General features: G+C 38.5%; 1 protein-coding gene across 1 annotated transcript in view; it reads left to right on the top strand.

The window, feature by feature from the left end:
• The window catches only part of Tex11 (testis expressed 11), a 245,179-nt gene that overhangs the window by 195,581 nt on the left and 36,426 nt on the right, over positions 1-13,172 (top strand). The window contains exons 23-24 of the mRNA XM_034486384.2: positions 1,001-1,117; positions 4,455-4,527. Coding sequence (XP_034342275.1) covers positions 1,001-1,117; positions 4,455-4,527 — 190 coding nt within the window. The remainder of the gene's footprint in view (positions 1-1,000; positions 1,118-4,454; positions 4,528-13,172) is intronic.

Genomic DNA, 13,172 nt, shown 5'->3' with positions numbered 1-13,172 from the left:
CAAATACAAACCATAACAGTCTCCAAAGTCGACATTTAAAAAACTAGAAAGTGGTTCAAGTGCCAATGGGGGAACTGAAGCAGAGGATTACAGAATATACCTCACTACATTTGGAAGTATCAAAATCTGGACAAATTGAGGCCAATTAAATGTTCAGAATTTCAAGCTGGAATGAACTGAAGATCACAGTTTCCTAACCTTAAGTAACCCAAGACCTAAAGAGATTGGACAATTTAAAATGTTAATAAATCTGTGAAGGTCATGATTGTTACCCATAAATGTTTGTAGAGATTAAGAAAGTCTTTGGAGGGCTAGGGATGTAATTCGGTGGTTGAATACCTATCTAGCACGCACAAGGTCCTGGGCTCAATCACCAGTACTAGTAAAATAAAATGTCTGCAAGTTTATGTATAAATGCAGTTTTAATTAGATGAGATAAGTCTATTTTAGTTTTGACATTTGTGATAATGCTTGTGTAAGACTGACATGTAGAAGCCAAAGTGGCCTAGAGTTTTATTATAGTAAAAAGCTCCAAGTATTTCCTAAACCTAGAGGACAAGGGTTAATGATGAGGTTATGCTTAATGCCTGCCAAGATTTGACATTGTCTCCTTCAAGCATAACAATTTAAGTACTGATTTGGGCTCTGTTCAGTATAAAGGGAAAACTACTTCCCAGGGGGAAAATCACCCATAAATGACAGCATCACCCAAGGAGTAAATTGCTAGATAGGCATTCAGGACCAAATGACAGTACTTGTCATTGAGAAAGAAAACTGAAGAAGAGAAGCTTTTTATATCTAGGAAGGTGCTAAAAACAATGAAAAGTAATATAAAATTAAAACTGTAAATCAGGGTGATAGTCTTTGTCATTTTTATGGCAACATGTGGTTTCCCAGCAGCATTTTCTCATTCAGACAAGATGTTGCTGATTTTCATTCTGATTGTGTTCACCTGACAGAATTCTCACTATTCATCGATGTTCTGGTTATTTCTTATCAGCTGTCCCTTTTTAGTCCTTTGGATCAAGGACTACTGATTGCACAGAAAACATGTTTACTTGTGGCAGCTACAGTTGATATAGAGCAAGGAAGAAAAGCTCCAACAACTTATGAACAGGTAATGTGCAATCTTCAAAGAACAGATGAGGGTTAAGTGTGTTCTTTGGTCTATTTCTTTTCCCTGACACATTTATTTTTATTCCCCTTAGAAAATATTTTCCTTTCAAAGGTTTATAATGGTTAATCCCTTCCTAAGCAAATGTTATATTTGGCTTAGCCTCTTCTTTTTAGATGTCCCTCACCATGGCCTAGTATTTCCTATTATTAACATTTATCTTCATTATCTTGTCCTTCTGTGGTTATATATGATCCATCAACATGTTTCCTCCACATTTGTTTCCTTTAACACATTTGCTATGGAAAGACTTATCTGTTTCTTGAGTTCTAATAGCCAGATGAACTGATAACTCAGCTTGCTTTTTTTACTCAATTACATTTGCTTTAATAAGTCAGCATCTCATGTCTAACAAGACAGAATCCCTTGCCTTTGCCTGAATTCCGCTCTCAATTCCTTTCTTAAGGTTTTTTTGAGATGAGGTTTCAAATTGTAGACCATACTGGCCTCCCAATTCATGGGAGTGCTTCTGCCTCAGCCCTTCCGAGATTATAGATATTAGCCATCACACCTGCCTCCACTTTTCTTAAACCTACCTCTTTGGGAGCTACTAGTGTTATCATCTCTAATACACCTTCAATTCTTTATCTTTCTTTCAAATCAAAGAAAGTTGTACCTAGTCACATCACTTTCTGTTTGATTATAAAGAGTTAATGATGGAATATTATTCAGTTATTAAAAACAAGGACATCATGATTTGTAGGCAAATTTGCAATAGATGGAACTAGAAAAGATCATCCTGAGTGAGGTAATCCAGACCTAGAAAGACAAAAATGGTATGTACTCACTTGTAAGTGGACAGGATAACCATGCTATGATCCATAGACCCAAGGAAGCTAAATAGACAGCACATGTCATTCAAACACTGCAGAGTTACATTCTTCTCTGCAGGTCATGGAACTTTATCTAAAACAGAACATATAAGAGTATAAAAAACAAATCTTAACAAATAGAGGGCCACTAAAATCATTTCTCCTATTGAATCTCATTAGTGAAATAAAATTACAAACCAACAGCAAAAGAACTATAGAGCATTCATGAACTCACAGAAATGAAGCAACACAATACTGAATGACAAATGAGTCATTGAGGAAATCAAGAAAGAAAAGCTTTTTTTCATGGTGCCTTTTAGACCATTGCCCCTGTCAGGATGAATCCACTGATTGTCAGAAACTCATTGAAGTAGACAATGGGTACAAACTTAAACTGTCTCTAAGAAGGACGTGGCTACAGAAGTGGCTGACAGTGCTCCAGGTGAGCAGTGGAAGAGTAATGTAGTCTAGATCAGTGGTGGAAATGGAAAACAAGGTTGTCCCATGACTAAAGGTGTCTTGTTCTTCCTAGTTTTATTGTTTATAGAGGTTACTGTTAAATATTGAAATATTTAACTCATATCCGTTTTCATCCTTTTATTTTCAGTCTGTGTCATCTCCTATAGACAGAATTTAAACTACATTTTAAACTAGCGTGGCACCCTGTCTCTTAATACATGGTTTTAATACACTGACAATTGCTGTTATTTCATAGTTAAAGTGCCATTTTATCTTTGGTCTTTTATAGATCTTTTCCTTAATTTGTAGGTGTGTGTACGCACACACGTCTGCACACACATGTGTGTGCCTGCTTACCTGTATGTGCACTATGTGTGTGCAGGTGTCCACAAAGGGCAAAAGAGGGCATCAGACCTTTTGGAATTGTAGTTACAGGTGGTAGTCAGCTACTTGATATGTGTGCTGGAAACCAGACCTGGGTCCTCTGCAAGAGTACCAAGTGTTCTTAATCACTGGGTCCTAGCTCCAGCTCAGACATCTCGTGTGTTTTTTATTCCTAATTGCTTACTTTCTCTTGCATTGTATTTTTAATTCTAGAATATTTTATTTGATTATCTTTTATTTGTATGACTTTATTTATAGAAATACATTTGTTGAACATTCTTATACATTCCTTCTTTAAATGTGCCTTCCTTTAGTTACTTAATTATATATGAAAATAGCTGTTTTGAAATGTATGTCTTTTAAGTTTAACATTTGGGCCTTTACAAAGCCATTTCTATTTTTTATGCATATGTTTGCCTGCATGTGGTTGACATACTTGCCTGGTGGTCTTGGAGACCAGAAATAAGAACTGAAATTACAGACAGTTCTTAAAAGCTCTATGAGTGCTGGGAATCAAACCCAGGTCCTCTGCAAAGCCAGCAAATGTTCTTAACTACTATTCTGTCGTGTTTATGTTTTGTAATTTTTAGTAAATTTGACTAGCCTAGTTCATTGAGCTCTATTTTCCCCAAGTATAATGGCTCAATGTTCACTCCACAGTGTGGTTTAAGGGGATCAGGCTTCATCCTAACCACTATTTTAGATATGGAGGCAAGGATATTAGTGGTTGATTTATATCAGATATTCACCTCTGAGTAGAAGACTAAGCAAGACTTGTCGTCCTTGGTATTTTGCCTTGTGTCTTTCGGCATGGTAACTGTCCTGTAAGCTAACTGACATTAGAACAGTTGAGACCAAGTACTTTGAACTTGTCTTGCCCTTGTCCTATAAATAGAGTCTCAGAAGAGGAGAATACCAGGCCTCTCACTTGTGCTTGTTCATATTAGAACATTTACAATACAGACCTGGTGGTGGGGAGGTCCAACAGTCATGGACCTCCTAGGAATCCCAGGCTATAAACTTGGCCACATCACGTTAAAGCAGTGCTTATACCGCAGTGACATGAGTGTTCATTTAAACATGTCATGACTCATATGTATAGGCTTTTACTGCTCTTACTGACACTTAGTAGGTCTTTTGGAGCAAAGAACAACATACCCTCTGGGCAATTTTCTATTACTTTATGTGATTGCATTTGTTTTTTGGTTTTATTGGGAGGAGAGAGAGGAAAGTTTCTGGGCATGGCGCCAATGCCTAATATCAGCAAGGTCTTAGCATATACTACTTTACCCCCAGCCCTGCAAGATTATACGTTATAATTTTATCAGTTATGTCTGTTTTGTTTGGAAGAGTTTATGGAGATCTTCATACTCTTATCCAGGGGAAATATGTTTCTATATTATTAAAGAAATTGGTAATGGTCAAGGTTTTCTATTAATTCTCACTTTCTTGGTACAATAAGGAAGAGAACATTTAGAAGCTAGTATTTCTATACTAATTGCAAAATGTTTGGCTAAACAATTGTTATTTTATTTTTCTATTAACTTTTAATGAATGAAATTTGAAATATTAATTTGCTTAAAGTTCTTTTAGCTTAGAATAATTATCTCTTTTTTTCCATATAGAACCAGTTACTAAGAACAGCACTTAAGCAGATCCAGAAATGCAAAAATGTTTGGAATCTCCTGAAACAAACAGGTACAATGGGAAGTGGATTTGCTAACACATTTACAAAGTGAATTTATGCTGAAGATGTAGGTCAGTAGTACAGTGCCTAGTATGCATGAGGTCCTAGGTTAATCCCCAGTACCACAAATAAGAGTTTATGATCTGAATAATAAAGTCACTAGAAACTATTGCTACCAGTAATTTGCACTGTACTTCATAACCAGTAAAATAATTCTTTTAGAATTTTTCCATAGTGTATGTTATAATTTTTACTTTATACAAGTAGTGAGAATAATACTTAGTTTCTAAGAAAGTATAATATTAAGCTTAAAAACAGGCCATTATTGTCAAACATGATGTTATTACTCTTACATCATTAGATTTTACTTTAGTCAACTTTACCAGTAGACTTCAAAGTAAATATTATATATTGCTAAATTTTGTGATTATCAAAATTGTTATAAGTCAATAGAATCGATTCTTACTGTTTTCTTAGTAGATTTGTTTGGCATTTAGATTTTGTTCATGTCTTAGAATTTTTTTGAGTCAATGTGTCGTCTCCCGAACCAACCAGCAAACAGAAGACAATGGACATGGGTTCTTCCCAACACAGTTTATTCAGGAACCTTAAATTACAACCAAAGCCCACCCACCCCAGCTCTCGCTCCCAGCCCTTAAATCTCCGTGTCCTCTCCAATCAGAACCTGCCACAAAGTCATTCTCGATTGGTGCTGAGCACATACGTCACATGGCCCGATCTTACGTAATGATGAACAAGCAAAATGCATGTGCAGTAAAGCCTAGCCTACGTGCCACCCAGGCTTCCTGAAATGGTTAGCCAACATGCCAGGGGCGTCTGGCACCCAGCCAGGCACCATCTTGAGTTCTGCTCCCCACATCTCCCCCTTTTTATATTGATTTGATGAGAAGTCTCACTGACCTCAGACAAAAAGAGGATAGGGTACTCATTACTATTTTCTAATGGGGGGCGGGGGTAAGTGTCGCGGCCTGTACTGCCCGGCTTTGTGGGCCAAAATGTTGTGGCCTGCTCCGCTCCACGCTTGGCAGCCACTGTGTCCTGGCCCAAGCTGCCACTCCGGTCCGAGGGTCAGGGTCTAGAGAGAGAGAGAGAGGATAAAGGGGAAGAGACGCAAGGAATGGAGACAAGGCAGAAAGTCTGATCAAGTCTCGTTTATTGAAGGGAATTCTGAGGTATTTATAGGCTTTTGCCACGTGCCTTGTAGGCGCGTGGATACCACGTGCCTTGCAGGTGTTGATATGACGTGCCTTGCAGGTGTGGATATGACGTAATCCTTACAGGCATCTATAGCGTGGACAGCACGTGCACCGTGCGCCTTGCAGGCGTGGATAGCAAGTGCGCCTTATAAGCATGTATGGCGTAGATAGCACGTGGACAGCACGTGAACTGCATGCCTTACAGCTGGGGGCAGTAAACTGCAAAACAAGCTATGTGGGATAAACAATATACTTATCAGAGTGTGCTTCAGCTGTTATAGGCTTTTGAAAACCAAGTCTTTCATCAGGGTATATGGTTCCAGATGGCTGCAAAGTTGATCTAGCCGCTTTCTGCTAAAGTCGGCTCCCAACAGGTAAGAGGCCTGATCCCCATCAGGATGACAAGTGTGGGACATTGTAATGATTTTCGGACCTCTGTAGTTGTGCAGTAGGTTTACTAATCATACCTGTCCCGACGCCTTTTCATGGGGGAAGAATTTTGGCATCAACCTTCATGCAATCAGGCATATCCCTCAAGGAATCTACCTTGATATAATTCAAGGACATCCCTTGCAGTGCCACCTGACACCCTGTGATTACTGGTACACAGAGCCCTCCTCAAAACTGCTGGGCAAGGGTCCTTCTCATCAAACCATATATCTATATCAATTTTTTCAATCATATTTAGCCATACTTGCGGCGACTGTCCCAGCTCCACTGCTGCAAATGCCTGTACCATCAGGGCTTGATCATGGGCATGTCTAACTCTCATGCTACACAGACACCAGAATGCTAAGCAAGTGATAAGTAGAAGACACAGAGCTAAGGCTCCCAAGCCTGCCCATTCCCTTAGATGAAAAACTGTCCATAGAATCCAATCAGCCATGCCCGATGTGAAGAACACATCCACTAGAGTAGAACTGATGGTAACAATAGACTGCCGTAGTATCAAAGAAGATCATCCATCGCCCTGAACCAATTTCCTGTAAGATACTGAGAAATATTTCTTGATAATTGTTCTGCATAACTAGTGTTCTCAAATTTGGCCGTGGTCACACACAACCCAGAGTACTTCCATTGACACCTTAGCTGAGCTAATTCCATTAAGACATTCACATGTTCTTGCACCAGATCAACTCTCTGGTTCAGTAACAAAATTCCAGCTTTAAGCTGGCTGTTGATATTGCTTTGAGTATCTAAGGCTTGCGCCACAGAAGCAGAAATATTATTGACCGCTGCCGCAGTCTGACCAGTGGTAGTCAGTGAAATGGCAGCCGTTGTAGCCACCATGGCAGATACTGTAATGGCTGTAATGATAGCAGCTGTAATGCCAAAATCTCTCTTATTTCTAAAAAGGGTCATAGCTGATGGTGCCTCCCAATGATTTCCCTTTTTGCACTTCGGGCATAAACCTGGAGTTCGGCTTCTTTGATCCTGATTACCCTGCAGCTGTGGGCATTGATGCCTCAGGTGTCCTGGTTGCCCGCACTTAAAGCACGCATTATTATTTGCTGCACCTGTACTGTGAGTCATTTGCATACCACAGCAGCTAGTCCTGCATTAAAGGTCCTCCTATTTCCCTACAAATTTTCATATTTAGACCAAACAAAATTTTCTTGTCTTTCTAGCTGTAATTTCAAGAGAAAAGCACCTTGTCACTGAGGTTTTTCTAAGAAAGACAACTCTTATTTATCATAGAAGCCAAAAAGCTGCTGGGCCTTCTAAAAGCAGCTTATGCTGACAATCAGTTCCTGGAAAGGTTTTTTTCAGCTTAGCTCGATTCTTAGCTACAGGTGTAGGGTAACTTATCAATCTCTGCTGTGCATATTAAGACTGCCTTTAAAACCAAGGTAAACTAGATCAAAGGCTGGATCAAGCAGTTTTAACGATCTTTTCTTCTGAACATGAAACATAGAACACCATAAAACATAGACTACCAATCATTCAAATGACAATTGACACACGTGGACATTGGTGCACCAAGGACAAGACAATAAACAAAGCAGAACTAAGGATTTCTCCTGTGGAAGTCAGAGAAACTCAAGACGTCTCCTGAATTTTCTCTTGTTCCTAGGAGAGCTCTGAAACAGCCTTTTCATTCTTTTTTGCTGACACAACCCAGAGAGAGAACAACTGCTTTTCAAAACCCTTTTTCTCTCTAATATTCAAGATGGTCCATCTACCTTGTCCTAAAAGCATGTCCTGATCTTATTGTTGTTGTCCGCCTGCCTGATTTTGAGCCACATATTCAGCTGAATATTCTGTAAAATAGGCTTTCCAATCTAAATATTGGCCAGGTGTTAAGCAGGCCTGCGCAAACCTTGTGCCCACAAATTTTCAATAGAAGAAATTATACCAATGAAATCCTTGAATTTGCATCAGCTTAGCAACAATTATACAGATTTCTACCAATAGATTATGGCTGTGTAATCAATTTTACCTCTTCTTTCCTGTTCCAATAAAACCATTACTTTTCCCTAGAAAGACAGCCTAATATTAACCACCTCAGTCCCCAAGTCCAGGGAATTGGGGCGCCAACTCTTTGTTAACTTCTTCAAGTTGAATATGGGTGTTGAGATATTAGAAAGAGGGATGAGGGAAAGGGTAAATTGATAAGCCTCTGATGTCTGTCTTAACTGCATCCAGCTGGAAGTCCAGGGCATCAGGTGAACATGCAGGTGATTAGATTCATTCACCAAAGCTATGTATTCTGTAATATACAAATCTCAAAACAAATTTTAGTATCAAGATAATTATTTTGTTTCTCTGGAATCTAGTGTTCTGGAGGCCTACCTCTGTCATGTCTGATCTATATAATTCTGGAAGATATAACTACTACCTTAATGACCTCATCAAAAAAACTCATAGAAAAACCTTTTTTCCCAAATCAGCCTTTCCTTAATCCAGTAACCAGAAAAACCTTTACATTGAGTTTTTATCCAGAGGAAAAATATAACTACAGAACTCAGAATCACACCCATTTTAAAAGTTAAATCAATTAACATTATCATTCTTGGACCCTTCATTCCTTGGCCGTCTTAAGATCCTTTCCCGAAACTGAAACCTCATCCACGGCCTGTAAGAACTTTTCCACAGTAGACTTCTTAAACCCTACTCCTTTCGCTTTTTCTGCTTAAATTGTCCCAAAACCGGGAACTTTATAGTCTTGTCCCAAAACCGGGAACTTCATAGTCTCTAAACTGAGAACTTATCCTTGTCCACTTTACCTGGGAACTTTATAGTCTCTGAACCGAGAACTTATCCTTGTCCCCTTTACCTGGGAACTTTACCAGCTAGCTGCCCTGAACATAATGGATTCTGAAGTTCCCCATACGGGCCACCACTTGTCATCTCCCGAACCGACCAGCAGACAGAAGACAATGGACACGGGTTCTTCTTCCCAACACAGTTTATTCAGGAACCTTAAATTACAACCAAAGGCCCCCGAGCTCTCGCTCCCAGCCCTTAAATCTCCGTGTCCTCTCCAATCAGAACCTGCCACAAAGTCATTCTCGATTGGTGCTGAGCACATACGTCACATGGCCCGATCTTACGTAATGATGAACAAGCAAAATGCATGCACAGTAAAGCCTAGCCTACGTGCCACCCAGGCTTCCTGAAATGGTTAGCCAACACGCCAGGGACGTCTGGCACCCAGCCAGGCACCATCTTGAGTTCTGCTCCCCACATCAATGGTTATTGAGTTGAATTATATGCTTTGTCAGACTCTAAGGAAATAATTATGTTTTTCTTTTTAAACTATGAGTATACTAAATTATAATAATAGATTTCCTAGAATTAGATCAAAATAGCTTTTCTAGAATAAAACCTATTTGGTTATTTTCTGTCATTATTTTAATATGTGGATGAGTTATGTTTCATAGGATTTAGAGATTATTGGCCTGTTGTTTCCTTTTTGTGCATATGTGATATCTTTGACAGATTTTAGTAATTAGAGGTGAACATAAACCTCTAAGATTTAATTTGTTTCCAATCTATGACAACCAGTTAAATAAATAACAAGAGCAAAAGTCAAAATAAAAAGACCTATAACATACCTACTATAGAAAAATTTATAAAAACCTAACAATACCTGAAAACATATACTATGTCTTAAGAACAAAACCATGTCTTGTTTTCTGTGTGCTTCTTTCAATAACTACAGAACTAATTGTAAGACAAGTCTAAATATATTCTAAGACATATAAGTTAAATAAAATTATCTGATAATCAAACAAAAATGGGAGTTAGTAACTGAATCAAAAAACATGAGTATTTAAAAAAAAAAACAAAATTAAAAGACATCTGAAAAATACCTTATAAGAGGAGGTAAGGAAGAATTCTGGAGAGGATAAAGATGAATATGTACACAGGAAAGAGGATACCTGTGAAGGTGGCAGTAAAGAAGAATTTACACACCATGTAGGAGTTGAAGAGGAAGAGGAAAAGCAAAGTAGGAAAGTGAAAAGGGGCAGCAAGAAACAGTTGTTGGGGGAAATGATTAAGATTCAAAATACATGAAAGATCAAAAACTGCTCAGTACTAGGGGAACCTCTCAATGATTGTTTTAAAAATAGGGCAGGACACTTAACCCACCCAAAGAGCCAAAGTTCCTGTGACTTTCCATCTACCTTTGAGTCCCTGTGGGTAATCTATGACTTAGCTTAGGGTCTTTGTCCCAAGAAAATTGTGAGTACTGTTAGGTTTTCATATAAGATGTTTTTTAAAGGCTCTTGCTGTAGAATAGATAGCTGTAATTATATGAGTCAGGTCTCCATAGATACCAATTATTTTGAGGGGAAAAAGGTAAGAAGAAAAACTTCATACTAGAATCTAAAAGGCTGGAGCATTGCTTAGAGCAAAATTCATAGTCTCAGTGATTTTAATTACTAAAAGTATAGGAGAATGCTAGCTGTCCCTCCAAAATCCTGGCTTTTCTCCAGGAATACAACTAGGTAATAGATGATAGATAGATAGATACATACATACATACATACATACATACATATATTTATAGTCTAAGTTTGTGTGAATACACACACACATGCAAGGCATGAAGATAGAACTCAAGGTAGAGTTCTATCACCTACCATGTGAGGCCCTGGCTTTGATCCCTAACACTATAAACATTTATATATACAATCATGCATCATATATACCTTAATAATGTAACATTTAAGAATGGATTGATTAGCCAAGGTGGTAGTGATGACAGCAGCTTACACCTTTAATCCCTGTATGCAGGACACAGAGGCAGGTAGAATTCTATGTGCTCAAGGCCAGCCTGGTTTACAGAGCAAGTTCCAGGACAGCCCTGGCTACACAGAAAAAAAACCTGTATCAAAAAAGAAATGATTGCGTATACAACAGTGATTACCATAAACTTATGTTGCCTAGTGACATCATAACTCTCTTGTATAAATATACTGCCTTTCTCCCCATCATTCAGTATTTATGGCTCATTGATGTTAGTGTTTGTATGTATGTGTGTACTTACATGTACAATCACTAGGAAATTTCAAATGAATACCATACTAAGATACTACTATACACATTTATATGACCAAATCCAAAATATTGGCAAAAACAAATCCCAGTGACAGTACAAGGCAAGAAAACTCTCACATATTACAGATGTAAATGTGGTATAGTCAATTTGGAAGTTTGGAGCTCCTTTTAAAATTAAACTTAATCTTACCAGTATGACTCAACAATTGTACTATTTTGTATTTACCCAAATGAGGTTAAAAAAAACTTACAGCCACACAAGTGTTGGGCCGTGAAGAGATGGTTTGGACATAGCCTGGTTGAACGGGCTTTAAACCCTGGAGACCCTTTTAGGGATGGTAGGATGTTTAGCCCTGTTCCTAGGCCCACTTCCACGTGGTCCACATCTCTCATTAACACAGAGTTGCCCCTCCTTTTATGAAAGAAAAAAGGGTGGGATGTTGGGCCTAACACGAAGTCTAATCTCCATTCTACCTCCACCCTTCAGTCATGTACACAGGTGGAGGGCGGGAACAGGCCCTAGAGAGATTTACATACTAATGAGGTACCTGAAGGCCAGAGGTGGAGCCGATTAAACATTCCTCCCCAGCCCCTCCCCCTTCTCCCCTCCCCTTTTAACTCAGGTGGATCCTGGGTTTGAGGGGATATGCATCCAGATCCATCCACGATCCGCCATGTGAATAAACCAGTTTTGGAAACCCAAGGGCTTCCTTGTGTGTTGGGGCTGTGCCGCTATGAGGAACCGTGAGGAGCCAGAGAGAGGCTTTTAGTTAATGAACAGCTGGGCCCAACTTCCAGCTGGAGGAACCCAGAGCGTTCCCAGCCGACTACCCACAGTATGGCAGGAGGAACCCTGGGATCCCCAAGCCTTTTTGGAGGTCTAATCCACAAGAACTTGTATTCATGTTTGTGGAAGCTTTATTCATAATTATCCAAAGTTAAAAGCACCTAATGTATCCTACAATATAGGTGAATTAATCATATGGTACATTTCATATACAGAATATGATTAAGCACTAAAAAGATATATCAAGCCAGAAAATCACATAGAGAAATCTTAAATGCATTATACTAAGTGAAGCCAGTCTGAAAAACTACATACAATCATGTTGTTGTAACTCTATGGTATTCTAGGAAAGGCAAAATGGTGGAAAGAGAGAAAAAAATCAGAGATTTAGGAAACAGAATGAATGTGTAGATGAGAGAGACTTTTCTGGAAAGAAAATATATTCTGTATGACCTGAAAGGTGTGGATAGATGTCATCATACAATTCCCAGAGCCCATAAGATATACAACACAGCAGGAACTCTAAAGCAAACATGGGCTTCAGTTGAAAATTATGTGTCAGTGCTGGTTCATCATTTGCAACTACTGTTCAAACAGGTGGAGATACAGTGGAGAGAGTTTGGGAGGAGTTAAAGGAACCCTCTTTATTTTGCTCTCAATTTTGATAAACCTAAATTTTGAACCTAAAGATGCTTTAAAAATAAAATCTATTCATTCAGAGCCTGTGAGATGGCTCAGCAGGAAAAGGCATCAGCTGCCAAGCCCAAAGACCTGAGTTTAATCCCTGGAATCCTATATGGTAAAAGGAGAGAACTGACTCCCATAAACCATTCTTTAACCTCCTCGTATGCATGGTGGCACACACAAATAAAATGTAATAAACTTAAAATGAATAAATACTTACTGAAAAACTGCTAGGAAATGACTTAGTATACAATATTCTATTCTGAGCCATTTTTGCCTTGAAATGTGATATGTTTTCAATGCATAAATTTAAGTATAACTCTGTTTCTAAAATGTTCTATATAATTGTTTTTAAATATGTGTTTTTATTTTCTTATTTTTATTTTCTTCTAAGCCAACTGGCATATTTGAGGTTTCTTTGATCAATTCTCTACCTACTCATTGTGTTTGGCTATTGTCT

This window comes from Arvicanthis niloticus, chromosome X (genome assembly GCF_011762505.2).
Source record: "Arvicanthis niloticus isolate mArvNil1 chromosome X, mArvNil1.pat.X, whole genome shotgun sequence".
In the NCBI taxonomy this organism is placed as follows: domain Eukaryota; kingdom Metazoa; phylum Chordata; class Mammalia; order Rodentia; family Muridae; genus Arvicanthis; species Arvicanthis niloticus.
The sequence above is the reverse complement of the archived record's forward strand: the minus strand, read 5'-3'. Positions and strand labels throughout refer to the sequence as shown.